Below are 16,444 nucleotides of genomic sequence, written 5' to 3' on the forward strand. Positions count from 1 at the left end.
ACAGCCAATAATACTCTAAAACTTACAAAGAAATAATGCCATAGACTTAGCAAACTAAAACATCTTCAAACAAGAGGCATATAAAGAGAGGTACTTATGTACACTATAGTAAAATTTCTGAAAACCAAAGATAAAAGAAAATCTTAAAAGCAACGAGAGGGGGGCCGGTGCTGTGGCATAGTGGGTAAAGTCCAGCCTGCAGTGCCACATCCCATATGGGTGCTGGCTCAAGTCCTGGCTGCTCCTCTTCTGTTTCAGCTCTCTGCTATGGCCTGGGAAAGCAGCAGAAGATGGCCCAACTCCTTGGGCCCCTGCACCTGCACAGGAGACCTGGAAGAAGCTTCTGGCTCCTGGCTTCAGATCAGCTCAGCTCTGGCTGTTGCGGTCATTTGGGAAGTGAACCAGTGGAATGGAAGACCTCTCTCTTTCTCTCTCTCTCTGGCTCTACTTCTCTTTGTAACTCTTCTTTCAAATAAAGTAATTCTTTACAAAAAAAAAAGCAACTAGGGGAAAAAAAGACCTACTATTATCAAAGAGCCAAAAATGACAATGACAGTGGATTTCTCAAAAGAAAGTATGGAAATCATGCAACCATGGAAAGATTTATTGAAAATGCTGATAAAAAAACTACATAAACTGTAAAAAATAACTGTAGACAAATATGCAGTTAAGCCATACCTAGATTCTTCATCCTCAGAAACTGCATTAGATAATACATTGCATGCTTTATTTTGAGCTGCTAAGTTTCAGGGTAATTTGTTACAAAGCAATAGATGGGAGGGAAAACAAATCTGCTTTGAAAATTAATTTCCGGGGGATGGCGTTATGGCACAGCAGGTAAAGCCTCTGCCTGCATCCCACAGCATCCCACATGAACACCAGTTTTGAGTTCTGGCTGCTCCACTTTCGATCCAGCTCCCTGCTAATGCATCTGGGAAAGCAGTGGAAGATGGCCCAAGTCCTTGGGCCCCTGCACCCATATGGGAGACCCGGAAGAGGCTCCTGGCTCCTGGCTTTGGGTCGGTGCAGCTCCGGCCATTGCGGCCATCTGGGGAGTGAACAAGCGGATAGAAGACCTCTCTCTCTGTCTCTACCTCTCTCTGTAACTCTTTCAAATAAATAAAATAAATCTTCAAAAAAAATAAAAAACAATAAAAGTACACCTGACAAAATGGGGGTGCTTGGGAAATATTTGTTAAAACCACTTGTGAAGAAATGAACTGTGTGGGTACAGTTAAAGACTATCTGAAACCTTTAAAGTAATATCTTACAGGATCATTTAAAGAGAGAATTCAAAGATGCAAGATGAAATCCAGAGGACTAAAATATATGACAGTAATTATACACGAAGCAAGAGGGAGGCACCTGGAGTTAAAGAGGGATATAGAAAAGCACTGTTAGAGATGGAAGGTCGCAGAACGACAACGATGGACTTGATTCTCAGCTTGCATTCCTATTAACAGAACCTGAACACTGACAGAACCACACGAGAAATCTTCAGAACAATCTCTTCGTGAATAACAGAATTGACCCAGGTCCAGCCATTGTGGCCATCTGGGGAGTGGTCCAGCAGACAGAAGAACTTTCTCTCTGTCTCGCCCTCTCTCAACCTCTCAAATAAAATAAATCTTCAAAAAAAAGAAAAATGTAAAAGCTAAGCTTCAAATAAAGGAAGGAAATAAACAGATAGGAACAGAACACTGAAACCATACACACACGAGAGGGCGAGGAGACGTTACTATACCTTCTGCAGAAATTAAACTCACAATAAAGAATAGCACGAGCAACAGTTTGATAGCACATCTGCTAAGTTAAATGTGATAGACAAATCTAAGGGTTAAGTCTAGATAATATTTATGTTCGAAATATTTCACAGGATACATTTTAACACTTAAAATTGAGACTGCATCATAGATAAAAAAAAAAATCATACTATTAGGCCAAAAACCTTTGTTTTTTAACTTCAAAACTCAGGTGACTGGGCAGAAACACTGTGGTTTGGTTTCTTTTTAGCCCACAGCGGAGACAGGAAACCCCGCCTGGGCGTGTTAGGTGCTTCAGCGCGGGCCTAAGCAGTTCAGGTGCAGGCGAGGGGAGGCAGCGATCGCTCTCCCCAAACAGGAACACGAAGCAGCACGCATTTTGCATAGCTGCCGCGGTCCACAGCTTCAGGGTGTCCCTGGAACATTTCTACAAACTTCAGCTGTTGCAGCAGACATGTGTTTTCCTACTTTTAGGGTCAACACTAGTCACGGCTCCACTTCCTAGACACATAGGGGCCGGGGACTGTTCTGGATGGCTTAGATACGTGATTTTTAATCCTCACAACACAACCAGCAGCTGCCATCCCAGTCTTACAAGTGAGTAGATCGGAAGAGTGACTTCCTCGTAAGCTCACTCTCAACCAGGTGAGGCCAAGGCTCTGGCAATGCCCTTCGCCATCCAGGCCCACGTCGCCTGCAGAGCCACCAGGGTTCAGGCGGCCTCTGACCGAGAGCAGCCCACCACCGCACCCACCTTCCCGATAACCTTCCGCAGAGCAAAATACTTCTCGGTGAGGTCCCCTGCCTCACTCAGGGGGGCGTCATAGTCGTAGCTCGTGGGCTGCGGTGCGTAGGGCGTGTTGGCCCCTAGAAGACAAAAATGTGCCGAGAAGTTACTCCTACAAGCTCTGCCCTGGGCTCAGCACTGTGGAGAGAAGAATAAGCAACACATTTAAAACCACCCACTGGCAGACAGAGGGGCCCTCAGAACGCACGCTTCACAGGCAGGAGTTACTTCCTACCGTGGCCCTGGCTGAGGATCTCAGATCAGCCCCTGTGCAGGAGCCCTGAGGTGTCCCCTCCACTGGACAAGCTGGGAACCCAAGGCTGCTCCCTCCTCTCTGGCCGCTGGACTGTCTCAGGTTAAACTCTCCAGGGATAGCCCTCATCTGACATGGACCAACGCGGAATCTGAAAAGCCAGTCTCCTGGCCTCCCAGGGCCATCCCAACTCCAGGGCTCCCCTCAGACCCCCAGGGCCTTTGTCACACTGTGTCGCGGCGCGGCTTCTCCCGACTCTCTCTGAAAGGCATTGCTCCTGAGGTCACACCCCTCTGCTGCCTGCCTAGTCGTCTGGCGGTCTGTCTCCCCAGAAACAGGATCCACCCCAGAGAGCAGTGACTGGTGCCAGGACCACGTGTGCGAAAGGACCAGGACAGCAAGTGTCCCTGCAACTGGGGTCCAAGGAGCACAGTCCCGACCAGAGCCTCCCCAGCTGTGCCCTCCCCCCCCCCCCCGATTGCCTACAGGCACGGGACTGCAGAACTGGGCAATCCTTTGTGTAAGAGTTGCATGCAGAGTTTGCTAGCACCCAGCTTCCTGGGCGCCGATTCAGTCTGATTCAGCAGGTCTGGGTGGAGTGCGAGACGGCATTTCCAACGGCTCCCAGGTGAGGCTGATGCTGCCACCTGTGGACCAGCCAGGCTTCGTGCTTTCTCTGCCACTTCAGAATGTTGTGCAAGGCAATGTGCGAGAACCAAGTTATTCTGAGAATAATCTTCTGTCCAGCCTAATTTGTAAGTAAATTAGGCACAAAATATGACTGCTCGCCTATAACAAATTCCTTGGCCACCTTGAGTGGATGTTGAGTGATCTTGGGTGGTAAATCTCACAGGTGAGCCGGCTGTGGATCGGCTGCACCCTCAAAGGCTTTCTCATTCGTTCTCTGCACAGAATCCACATTTTGAGAGGCCTGGACCACTCAGCCCACTGAACTGATCCTGTCATTTCTTACTAACAGGAGATGGCTCTCTGCCAGCAGGCCTACACCTCAGGGGTGCATGGGTTAAAATACATCCCTCCTTGTGAGATGCTAAAGGAACCAAAGCTACCTCCCTGGCTGCAAAGAGCTCACCTCTAACTCTGCTGGGCAGTGACCATGTGCTGTGTGTCCTACCTCTCTGCCTCCCTCCACAGCTCTGGTGCACCTCGGACAGAGGCTGTGTCTCGAGCACACTGATTCCTCAGCCAGAGCCAGGGATGGAGCAGCAGCTCCCTGAGGGACCGCCACGTTAACCCGAACAGTGTGACTTGCAGGCCGAGGGGACCCGGGCTGGGAAACTGGCCAGCGAGGGAAAGGACGGACCACATGTTTTTGTTCTACCAGCAGAATCTTACTCTGCGTGTTTTCAGACCACTGCGGGGCAGCAACAGAGAGAAACTGGGCACACTCAAGTCTCCTCTGGCCATGCGAGGGTGCGGGGTAGGAAGGCCAAGGAAGGGCCAGCCTTTGCCCTTTGCTCCTCACCTCTGTACGCTGTGTGAGCAGAACAGGACAGCCTGGACCCTGGGGGTGGCCTGGCTTCGGGACCCCTGGGGAGGCTGGGCAAGGAGACCCCTACAGGTGTTTCTCCCTGCTCTCCCCTGGGGAGCCAGCTGCTAGGAACGACCGCATGGCCCTCCCTCAGCCCCCCCCCGAGACTGGGGAGATGCCACTTCAGAGAGGCCTGGTCAAGCACACCTGCGGCTGGCCTAGGGCTGGGAGGCGCTCTCCAAAGAGCAGGGACTCTAGCTCTTTGAGGCCTGGGCTTGGGGCTGGCCTCCAGCCTTCAGCAGCTGAACAGGAAACGTGTGGACCTGGTCATGGACCCACCTATTCTTATTCGTAAGGAGGCGGCAGCCATCCCCAGCTTTGGTGAGAGGGCTATGAGGCCCAGAGCAGGAAGAGGGGCGGAAAAGAGGCTCCTACGGACTGCAACAGAGGCAGGCGTGAGGGGACAGTGAAAGACAACCTCTGCTTCCTACTGAGCACCCTCAATGTCGTCCAAGTTTTTTCTCCCAAGAATGCACTGTTTCACGTAAAATGGTAAGGTTTTTTTTTTTTTTTTGACAGGCAGAGTGGACAGTGAGAGAGAGACAGAGAGAAAGGTCTTCCTTTTGCCGTTGGTTCACCCTCCAATGGCCACCGCGGTAGGCGCGCTGTGGCTGGCGCACTGCACCGGTCCGATGGCAGGAGCCAGGTGCTTCTCCTGGTCTCCCATGGGGTGCAGGGCCCAAGGACTTGGGCCATCCTCCACTGCACTCCCTGGCCACAGCAGAGAGCTGGCCTGGAAGAGGGGCAACCGGGACAGGATCGGTGCCCCAACCGGGACTAGAACCCGGTGTGCCGGCGCCGCAAGGCGGAGGATTAGCCTAGTGAGCCGCGGCGCCGGCCTAAAATGGTAAGGTTTTTAAACACTGTCATGAACTGTAAAGTTCCATAAATGTTCAGTCTTTATTCCTGGACCGGATGACTGGTCTCAATTCCATCAGCGACAGGTAGGAGGGATTCCTCTCCACCAACTGAAAAAGTCATGAGTCTTAACTGTTCCTAATGAGAAGACCAACTACAGGGAGATCGAAAACTTCAATGACTAACTTTGGCAACTTTGGCACATCTGAGTTTGGCAATTATCTTCATTTCTTGGCTCTTACGATAATAACAAAATTGATAATACTCTTGAACTCTGTCTTTCCTAGCCCACCCCACCCTGCAAACAAACAACAACAAAGCTGTTCAAAGGAGAAACTTCCTTCAGAATTGTTGGATTTGAATTCAGCTTCTGAGCCATTTAGGTTCAAGCGAACACCCTAGAACACTCAACAGGAGGGCATCCTCAGAGAAGCACGATTCTGAGAGAAGAGTACAGATGTCGACAGAGGGGAAATGAGGCCTGGAGAAAGCCTGCCAGACCATCATTTGTCTTCACAAAAATCAGTGACAACGCAGAGAAACTTGTTATGATTTTTCCTAACTCCACTGGAAGGCAGCACCAGGACGTTGCTTCGTAAAGCATCATGGCTACTCCTCAAGCTTGAAACACAGCTCCCATGTGACCCAGGAATGATCCTCTTAGGGATACAGCTTCCCAAACTGAAGCAAGGACACAAACAAGTGTAGACATTAGCTCACTTTTCATAACATATATTTTAACATTTTCATAATAACCAAAACATGGAAATAATGCTAACGTCTGTCCATAAACAAAATACTGCACATCCACACGACAGAATATTATTCAGCACTAACAAGGAATGAAGAACTAACAGCTGCTACAACATGGACGAATCTTGGAAACATTAGGCTAAGTGAAAGAAGCCAGACACAAAAGACTCCATAGTGTGTGGTTTCCTTGGCACGGAATGTCCAGCACAGGCTCATCAAGGGGGTAGGGAGTACACTGGTGATTTCCAGGGCCTGGGAGGCAGGGAACAGGTCGTGACTGGTAGCGGGCAAGAGATTTCCCACTGGGGTGATAAAAACGTCCTGGAGCTGGAGGGGGTAATGGCTGTACAACTTTGTGAATACACTGAAGCTCACAGATCCCTACACTCTGAAATCATGAATGTGATGATATTGTTAGGTAGAAATTAGAAATGAGCCTGTGTGTATGAGAGGGGCCTAAAAGAAACCAAGCATCTTTGGAGGCACTAGGAAGCACACCTTGGAAAATCTCCCAGATTTTACAAAGTCCTGCCCATATCCCGATAACTTTAAGGTGGTCTCAGCCTTCACCCCAAGGAAGGCACTGAGGGAAATCTCCTCTGCGTGGTGCCAAGGGGGCTGCCCATCTGGTAACGCCAGGTCATTAACCTTGGGAGCAATTTCACCAGTCTCATAGCCAGCAAAACCTTTGTCCAGGAGGGGAAGAAGAAGTGTGGGGAGAACTGGACCCCATTCCCTCATGAGCCCCAGTCTGAATTCAAACTGCACACTCAGCTCTCAGCTCTTCCCTGAGCCACAAATCATGTAACCTTGCTTTCCAAGTCTGAATGGCTGGCCACTCAGATTCTGTCTGGAGAGACGCCCAGCTGTTCTGACAGATGTCCTACCCCATTAAAACTGGCTACTTTGCTTCCCACTCCCCTGTCTCAAGTCTGAATTCTTTCTTGTGCAAAGACAAGAACCTGTTCCACACATTGCCACTAACAGTATGTGAATGATACCTCTACAAGACAAAATGTTAAGAGAAAAACAAGACAGGCCACAGAGTATGTGAGCGAAAAAGCTATAGTCACAGGCCACTACTGGAAGCTGCCCAGCTGGCCTGGTTGAAAACAATAAGGCTCCTAAATGCTCAAGTTATATTCTTCAAAAAATTTTAAAAAATGATTTTAAAAAGTATATAGGTTTGGAAAAAAAAAAGTATATAGGTTTGGGGGCCAGCACTGTGGCAAAGCAGGTTAAAGCCCTGACCTGCAGTGCCAGCATCCCATATCAGCACTGGTTCAAGTCCCAGCTGCTCTACTTCTAATTCGGTTCTCTGCTATGGCCTGGGAAAGCAGAAGATGGCCCAAGTCCTTGGGCCCCTGCACTCACATGGGAGACCCGGAAGAAGTTCCTGGCTTCGGATCAGCTCAGCCGTGGCCATTGTGGTCATTTAGGGAGTGAACCAGTGGATGGAACACCTCTCTCTCTCTCTCTCTCCCCCTCCCTCCCTCTCTGGCACTATCTTTCTCTGTAACTGTCTTTTTTTTTTTTTTTTTTGACAGGCAGAGTGGCCAGTGAGAGAGACAGACAGAAAGGTCTTCCTTTGCCATTGGTTCACCCTCCAATGGCTGCCGCGGCCAGCGTGCTGTGGCTGGCGCACTGCGCTGAACCGAAGCCAGGAGCCAGGTGCTTCTCCTGGTCTCCCATGCGGGTGCAGGGCCCAAGGACTTGGGCCATCCTCCACTGCCCTCCCAGGCCACAGCAGAGAGCTGGCCTGGAAGAGGGGCAACCGGGACAGAATCCGGCACCCCGACCAGGACTAGAACCCGGTGTGCTGGCGCCACATGGCGGAGGATTAGCCTAGTGAGCCGCTGCGCCAGCCTGTAACTGTCTTTCAAATAAATAAGATAAATTTTTCAAAAAAAGATCTCTCTCTCTCCTTCCCTCCCTCCATAACTTACTTTCAAGTAAGTAAAATAAATCTTTAAAAAAAAAATCATATAGGTTGGACTGGCACTGTAGCACAGCAGCTTAAAGTCCTGGCCTGCAGCGCTAGCATTCCATAGGGGTGCTGCTAAGACCCAGCTGCTCCACTTCTGATCCAGCTCCTTGCTAATGCACTTGGGAAAGCAGTGAAATATGACCCAAGTTCTTGGGCCCCTGTACCCACGTGGGAAATCTGGAAGCAGCTCCTGGCTCCTGGCTTCAGATCAGCTCAGCTCTGGCCATTGTGGCCATTTGGGGAGTGAACCAGGGGATAGAAGACCCCTCTCTGTCTCTAACTCTGTCTGTAACTGTCTTTCAAATAAATAAATCTCATGTTAACTGTTATATATTAGAAAATTGAGGGGAAGACAAAAATAAAAAACAGAAATTGTCTTTAGGTATATTCCCCAAATCAAGCAACAGAAACATGATAGCATTTGCTTGCACAAATAGATATTAAATTGCTCTTACCATTCCAATAGGCAAAATTGGTCCCACCTATAAACATGTACCTACAAAGAAAGAGAATATACGTAATACTTCATCGTGAGCCACGGCTGTGGAGGGCACCCCCCCACAATGAGCACTCACATGTTCACGTTCGCTCCACGGGCAAGGATGTCATAGAGGGCGGAAGCCACTGCCTCACTCCGGACTGTCCAGTGCTGCTCGCCCCAGTGGTCTAACCAGCCAGTATAGAATTCAGAATTGACCTGACAAAAGAAAAGGACATGGAATTTAACATACAGTTAGGCCCTTCAACTGCTCGGGCATCCCTGCAACACCCCACCTACTCCACCAAGTGAAAGAGGGTTCATATGGACACTTAACCCAGAGCTGAGGGACCAGCGAGGATGTCAATCACAACACTGTTTGTATTTAGTCCTCAGGCATGAGCCCCAAGACAGAAATCTCACCGCACACAACACAAACATGGTCAGTTATCTGTATGGATTCAACCAATCACGGATTGAAAATGGAAAATATTTTGGGAGAAAAAAGCATGTGTACTGTACTGAACCTACACAGACTCCCTTTTTCTCGTCCTATTCCTTAAACACGCAGTATAGCTTCTTTGCATAGCATTTACACTGTATTGTGAGCATCCGAGATGATTTAGAGTACACAGCAGGATGTGCAAATGCCACATTGTTTCCGATAAGGGACTTGAGCATCCACAGATTTTCATATAAAGGGGGTTTGCTGGAACCGATCCCCCATGAACACTGAGGGGCAACTTTGCTAAAACGTTTTACCTACGTCAATTTTGTTAATACTTCCCCAAGTTTCAACACAGTAGGAAAGTCTTAATGGATCAGGAATGGAACAGCAAAATACTCATAGAAAATAATCAGCTCCCGATTCACCCCTGGCGTGCATACGGATTTTGAGGTCGCAGGTTGTCCTGCAAAGCAGGCTCCAGACCCTCCAGGCTTCTCTCGGGCAGTGCCCTGGAGAAGGGAAGCGAGATCTGTATGGGCCTCCTGGCCTCAGGTTCCAGGGGACAGCTCCACCCAGGGGCTGTGAACAGAGACCAGACTTCGAAGGCTGTTCCGTAAATAAGGCTTGTAGACACGTAGGGCAGCCATTTATTAACAAGGGAGTGGGGCAGGTGGGGCAGGCTGACCCCTGCAGGGAGGTATGAGGCAGTCACCCCTAAGGCTGGGCTCAGTAACAGTAACAAGAAGGGACGGGGGGGAGGGGTGGGGGGCAGGGGAGAATTCACACATGCCTGCTCCCACCCGGAGCCTGCCACCACCACCTCCTGCACCCCACAACTCAAAGTGTGGTCCACAAACAACATCCTCAACGCCACCTGGCTACCTGTCAGAAATGCAGCGTCTCCGGCCCATGCCAGGCCCAGTAGACCAAGCTTTCCGTTTTAACAAGATCCCCAAGGGAGTGGTTCACCAACACTTTACAGGTGGAGAAACTGTGCCACAAACAGGTTGAACTCAGATCCTGGCCCAGCCACTCCTGCCTGAAGGACCCTTGCTATGTTCCCCAAGTCTCACTGAAAATAAAACAATCAAACCACCCCTGAGGGTTGCCTGGAGGCCCAGACAAGCCGAAGATGCAGAACACAAGGCCTGGGGGCAGCATTGTGGCACAGTAGTAGGATAAGCAGCCACCATTCCATATGGGCGCCGGTTCAAGTCCAGCTGCTCCACTTCCAATCCAGCTCCCTTCTAATGTGCCTGGAAAAGCAGTGGAGGACGGCCCAGTTGTTTGGGCCCCTGCACCTTCCTGGGAGACGTGGAAGAAGCTCCTGGCTCCTGGATTCAGCCTGGCTCAGCCTGGCTGTTGTGGCCATTTGGGGAGTGAACCAGCAGATGGAGGATCTATCTCTCCATCTCTCCCTCTGTCTCTGTAACTCCACCTTTCAAATAAATTTAAAAAAAAAAAATCTTAAAAAAAAAAGAAGGGTTGATGCCACCTGCCCGTCAAGGCAGCTCCCATTCTGTTCCCCACAGGCCTCAGTGTCACCCATGCGTCCAGAAGAGCTATGCCTCCGACCGAGTCGGAAAAACCAAGGATCCACACCCACCCTCCCGTGGCAACAGCCATGATAAAGTCAGCACGAGCCCAAGCCTCTCCACATCTCACCCCCAGTTCTCACCAAGGGTCCTCTGGGCTCACTATTCCTCTGGATTTGGAAAGCATCTGTGATGTTGTTACCTGAAAATCGCAAGAGGTAGAGGAAGGTCAGTCACACAAATGACAAGAAGTTAAAATCACAGGTGCCTTTCATGGAACTTCCTGCTGTGGTCGGAATATTGGCATCCCCCCCAAATCCATATGTTGGAACCTAACTGTGCAGACCACACATCACAGTAACTGCTACCTCGAGCCTTGTGATCCACCCTGTGGTTAAAGTCTTGGGGCTCTGGAATCCAGTGTGTAAAGCACCCAAATCAAAGATTTATTTATTTACTTGAAAGACAGAGTTACAGACAGGCAAAGGAAGAGGCAAGCAGAGAGGGATCTTCCATCAGCTAGCTCACCCCCCAGATGGCCACAACAGCTGGAGCTGGACTGATCCGAAGCCAGGGGCCAGGAGCTTCTTTCAAGTCTTCCACTCCGGTACAGGGATCCAAGCACTTGGGCCATCATCTACTGCTTTCCCAGGCCATAGCAGAGAGCTCAATCAGAAGTGGAACAGGGGCCGGCGCCTGTAGTGCCGGCATCCCATATGGACTCCGGTTCTAATCCTGGCTGCTCCTCTTCCACTCCAGCTCTCTGCTGTGGCCTTGGAGTGGAATATGGCTCAAGTTCTTGGGTCCCTGCACCCACATGGGGACCAGGAAGAAGCACCTGGCTCCTGGCTTTGGATCAGCACAGCTCCGACCATTGTGGCCATTTGGTGAGTGAACCAACGGAAGGAAGACCTTTCTCTGTCTCTCCCTATCACTGTCTGTAACTCTACCTCTCAAATAAATAAATAAAATCTTAAAAAAAAAAAAAAAAGTTGAAACAGCCAGGACTTGAACCAGCACCCATATGGGATTCTGGTACTGCAGGCAGCAGTTTTACCCACTACGCCATAGCGCCAGCTCCCAGAATTAACTCTTTATTCTGATGTGGACTTTTCCTCCAGGAATGGGGTTGTCACAGGCTCTGACAACTGTTAGACACTAACGCTCAGTGTAACCAGCATTAAGAGGTGGAGTCTTCGGGGCTGGTGCTGTACCATCTACCTGGGAGACTTGGATCCGCAGCTCCATTATTCTGTCTTTAAAATAACTAAAAAAGATTTGGGATGGGTATGTGGCACAGTGCTTAAACTTGCCACTTGGTACACCACATTCCATATCAGAGCGCCTGCTCAGAGTCCCAGCTACTCTGCTTCTGATCCAGCTTCCTGGGAGGCAGCAGGTGATGGCTCAGTACCTGGGTCCCTGCTGCCCTCCAGGGAAACCAGGATGGAGCTCCAGGCTCTGAGCTTCAGCCCGCCCCAGTACTGACTGTTTCGGGTCTTTGCAGAGTGAACCAGCAGATGGAACATTCCTCTCTCTCTCTCTATTTCTGTCTTATTCTCCATTTTCTGCCTTTCAAATAAAAAGAAAATAAAAAAATAGAAATTTAAAGTAAATGTTTTATATATTTTTAAAAAAGCGGAATTTCATTTACTCTATGCTGCATTTTTCACTATCAGGCATTAGAAGGAATTCAGATTTTTAACCGTGGTTCTCATGAACCACCCTCACCCCTGGGCCCAGGGCAGTGCCCCCTTCCACCCCAGGCTCCCCAGCTTTGCAGTGGTCTGTTTTTCAGCCCCTAGCAGGTCAATCACACAACCACCTCAGTAACAAATGATGCTTACAACAAGCTCCTGATCGCCCTCAATGTGACCCTCCCAACAGAAAGATACCGTGTCTCCGCCTCACTGGGATGGGAAGGTGCCAAGGCTGGCGGAAGGCAGCAGGCCGCTTCCTCTGCAGCTCTCTGCAGACGAGCCATTGCATCACCAGCGGCTCTGAGCAAGGGGCCAGGTTTCTAGAAACGCTCCATTCCCCGAAGGTCAGTTCTCTTCTCTTTCTTGGTAATGTAGAACAACCTCTTTAAAAACGTGACTTTAGGGGCCAGCGTGGAGCACAGGTTAAGCCATGTCATGCTGGCATCTGATAACGGAACGCAGGTCTGAGTCCTGGCTGCTCTGCTTCTGACCCAGCTCCCAGCTAATGTGCCTGGGAAAACAGCAGAGAATGGCCAAGCACTTGGGCCTCTGCAGCCTACGTGACAGATCAGGATGGAGTTCCTGGCTTCTAACTTAGGTCTGGCCCAGCCCTGGCTGTTGCAGCCATTTGGGGATTGAACCAGTGAGTGGAAGATTTCTCTCTCTCCCCTACCCTGCCTTTCAAATAAATAAGTAAATCTTTAAAAAAAAAAAAAAAGTGTGACTTCAGCCTGATCCCCGCATTTCAGGTAGGGCAAGTGTTGGGGGTGCGACGTGCAAGGGGCGGTGTACACCTCAGAGCAGAGCTACCTGCAGAGCTGCGCCTTTTTAATTTTTGTGTAACCTTTTATTTTGAAATAATACCAAACTTACAAAAAGCTGTAAGACCAGTACAAAGAACACTCACATTCCCTTCACCCAGATTCCCCATTGCTAAGAGGTGGCATCGTGGTGCAGTGGGTTAAGGCTGGGACACGAACATCCCATTCTGCAGTGATGGTTCAAGTCCCAGCTGCTGCACAGCTCCCTGCTAGTGCACCTGGGAAAGCGGCAGATGATGGCCCAAGTGCTTGGGCCCCGGCCACTCATGTGGGAGACCAGAATGGAGTTCTTGGCTTCTGGGTTCAGCCTGGCGCAGCCCTGGCCATTAAGGCCATTTGGGGAGAGAACTACCAGATGGAAGATCTCTTTGTCTCTGTCACTCTCTCTCTTTCTCTCTGTCATCTCCACCTTTGAAATAAATAAACAAAATCTTCAACAAAAAGATTCCCTAATTTCCAACATTTTATAATATTTATTTTAGCGTACACACACACACACACAAACACACACGGTATCATTCCTGGGTCATGTCGAACCTTTGTCACTAAATATTTCAGTGTTAATTTCCTAAGGATTCTTAAAAAACAACTATAACAATCAGGAAATTAATATTGATACTATACTGTCATCATTATTTTATTTTTGAGAGGCAGAGAGTGAGAGTGAAGGCCAGAGAGAGGTCTCATCAGCTGGTTCACTTTCCAAGTGTCTGTAATAGCTAAGGCTGGGCTGGGCTGAAGCCAGGGGCCAGGAACACAATCTAGCTCTCCCATGTAGATGGTAGGAGCTCAATTACTTGAGTCATCACTGTCACCTTCTAAGGTCATTAGTGGGAAGCTGGACTCAGGGGCCAGAGCTGAGTATCAAACCCAAGTATTTAATGCAGGACCATAAGTATCTTAACTGCCACCTTAACTACTAGAAAAATACCTGCCCCAATACTATTATCTAGCCTATAGTCTCTATTCAAAGATGGCAATTGTCTGAATAATGTCTTCCAGAGGTCGGCATTGTGGCACAGTGGGTAAAGCTGCCGCCTAGGATGCTGCCATCCCATATGGGCAACAGTTAAAGTTCTGGCTGCTCCAATTCTGATCCAGCTCCCTGTTAACAGCCTAGGAAAAGCAGTGGAAGATGGCCCAAGTGTTTGGGCCCCTGCACCCATGTGGGAGACCCAGCTGAAGCTCCTGGCTTCAGCCTGGCCGAGTGCTGGCCATTGTGGCCATCTGGGGAGTGAACCAGTGGATGGAAGACCTCTCTCTCTCATTTCTCCCTCCCTCTTTCTGCAACTCTTCCTTTCAAACTAAATAAATGAATTTTAAAAATAAATAAAGTCCTTCAGAGCACAAAATGAATGAATGAAAAAGTAAGATTCCTAGACTAGGACCTATCTCCACTCACACGCTGCCTGGGCCACCATGTCTCTTATGAAAGCTGCTCTCAGCCTAAATGAAGAAGCTCGCCATTTTTCATGGCCAGAGGCACCCTAGCCACAATGCCCGCCCATCTTGGGGACCTCTGCTGCTTACACAGCACCGAGCCTCTGTAACCTCTGGCAAACCACCTCCAACAAGCCTTGGTGTTATGAGTTACGCTGAAAGATCACAGAGGAGTTCCCTGCACCAGAGGCTGATGGGCCCAGGACATCCAGCTTCAGTCTGCTATGGCCACAGCAACATGGGAGGACAGGACAGGACAGGAGGAGAGCAGCAGCCACTCCAGACCAGAGCCGGGAGAGCGACCACTGCAGGGCTGAGCTCCTTACAGCTGGACCTGCTCACCCCCAGCTCATCCTGGATGGGCCAGCCCAACTCCGAAGAATGCAGTATGCTGGTTCTGGTCTAGCTTCACGAAAGCTTGACAACGATGCTACTCTGGAAGCTGAAATGACATAACCATCGGCCAGTGAGGGGTGCAACTGTTCTACTGTACCTGCTACTTGACAAAGGAAAATTTGAGAAAACTCATTCAGTCTACCTCCATGTCACAGAAAACTAACAGCGGCTGCCCAGCGCCATCGACTGAGTAGAAAGCTGATGCTCTGCTGTCTTCTCGGACTGCGAACACCTACCTACACCGAAGTCCACTGTGGCGTAGAGGCCCTGCAGCGCCCCGCACTGCAGGAATTTCTTATGCGCACCGTCGGTGGTGAACAGGAGCACGCTGTCACCCAGGTAGTAGTGGAAGCGCTTCTGCAGGAAACGCAGGTAGTCGTAGTCACAGGAGAAGTAGCTGCCGTATTCGTTTTCAACCTGCAGATCACAAAAGTGGACAAGTCAGAGCTCCCAGGGTCGCCCTTCTAACATGAGCTTTTTTTTTCTTTCTTTTTAAAATTTATTTGAGGCCGGCGCCGCGGCTCACTAGGCTAATCCTCCGCCTTGCGGCGCCGGCACACCGGGTTCTAGTCCCGGTCGGGGCACCGATCCTGTCCTGGTTGCCCCTCTTCCAGGCCAGCTCTCTGCTGTGGCCAGGGAGTGCAGTGGAGGATGGCCCAAGTTCTTGGGCCCTGCACCCCATGGGAGACCAGGAATAAGCACCTGGCTCTTGCTATCGGATCAGCGCGGTGCGCCGGCCACAGCGCGCTACCGCGGCAGCCATTGGAGGGTGAACCAACGGCAAAAGGAAGACCTTTCTCTCTGTCTCTCTCTCACTGTCCACTCTGCCTGTCAAAAAAAAAAAAAAAAATTTATTTGAGAGACAGAGACAGAGATGAGACATCCATCTGCTGGTTCAGTCTCCGAATCCCTGCTACGGCCTGGTCTAGGCCAGGACTAGACCCACTCTACTGGGTCTCCCATGTGGGTGGCTGAGACCCAAGTACTCAAGTATTTTAAATAGTTATTTATTTGAGGGGCCAGCGCTGTGGCATGGCAGGGCCGCCGCTTGCAGTGCTGGCATCCTATATGGGCGCCGGTTTGAGTTCTGGCTGCTCCACTTTTGATCCAGCTCTGCTATGGCCTCGGAAAGCAATGGAGGATGGCCCAAGTCCTTGGGCCCCTGCACCTGTGTGGGAAGACCCGGAGGAAGCTCCTGGCTCCTGGCTTCAGATCGGCATATGGAAGACCTCTCTCTCTTTCTGTCTCCCCTTCTCCCTCCATGTAACACTGCCTTTCAAATAAATAAATAAATAAATAAATAAATCTTCAAAAAATTTATTTTTCTGAAAGGCAGAGTTACACAGAGACAGGGAGAGCACAGACACGGAGAGAAAGAGATCTAAAAGAGAGACCTTCCATCTGCTGGTTCACTCCCCAAGTGGCAACAATGGCCAAGCCTGGGCCAGGCTGAAGCCCAGCAGTTGCGCCATCGTCCACTGCCACCCCAGGTGCACTGCACAGAGCTGGTTCATGGGTGGAGACGCTGCACTTGAAGCAGTGTTCAGATGGGTCGCAGTCCTGTAGGCACTGGTTTAACCTGCTGCACCACAAGGCCAGCCCTGACCCAAGTACCTGAGCCATCATCACTGCCTCCCAGGGTGCACATCAGCAGGAAGCTAGAATTGGGAACA

General features: G+C 50.0%; 1 protein-coding gene across 2 annotated transcripts in view; it reads right to left on the minus strand.

Moving 5' to 3' along the window:
• Positions 1-16,444, minus strand: part of GLB1 (galactosidase beta 1) — a 97,992-nt gene that overhangs the window by 46,595 nt on the left and 34,953 nt on the right. For both annotated transcript variants that reach the window (XM_062215795.1, XM_062215787.1), the window contains exons 6-10: positions 15,008-15,188; positions 10,558-10,616; positions 8,529-8,650; positions 8,409-8,449; positions 2,518-2,630 (exon numbers count right to left, since the gene is read on the minus strand). In XM_062215795.1, coding sequence (XP_062071779.1) covers positions 2,518-2,630; positions 8,409-8,449; positions 8,529-8,650; positions 10,558-10,616; positions 15,008-15,188 — 516 coding nt within the window. The remainder of the gene's footprint in view (positions 1-2,517; positions 2,631-8,408; positions 8,450-8,528; positions 8,651-10,557; positions 10,617-15,007; positions 15,189-16,444) is intronic.

Source organism: Lepus europaeus, chromosome 2 (assembly GCF_033115175.1).
Source record: "Lepus europaeus isolate LE1 chromosome 2, mLepTim1.pri, whole genome shotgun sequence".
Taxonomy (NCBI): Eukaryota; Metazoa; Chordata; class Mammalia; order Lagomorpha; family Leporidae; genus Lepus; species Lepus europaeus.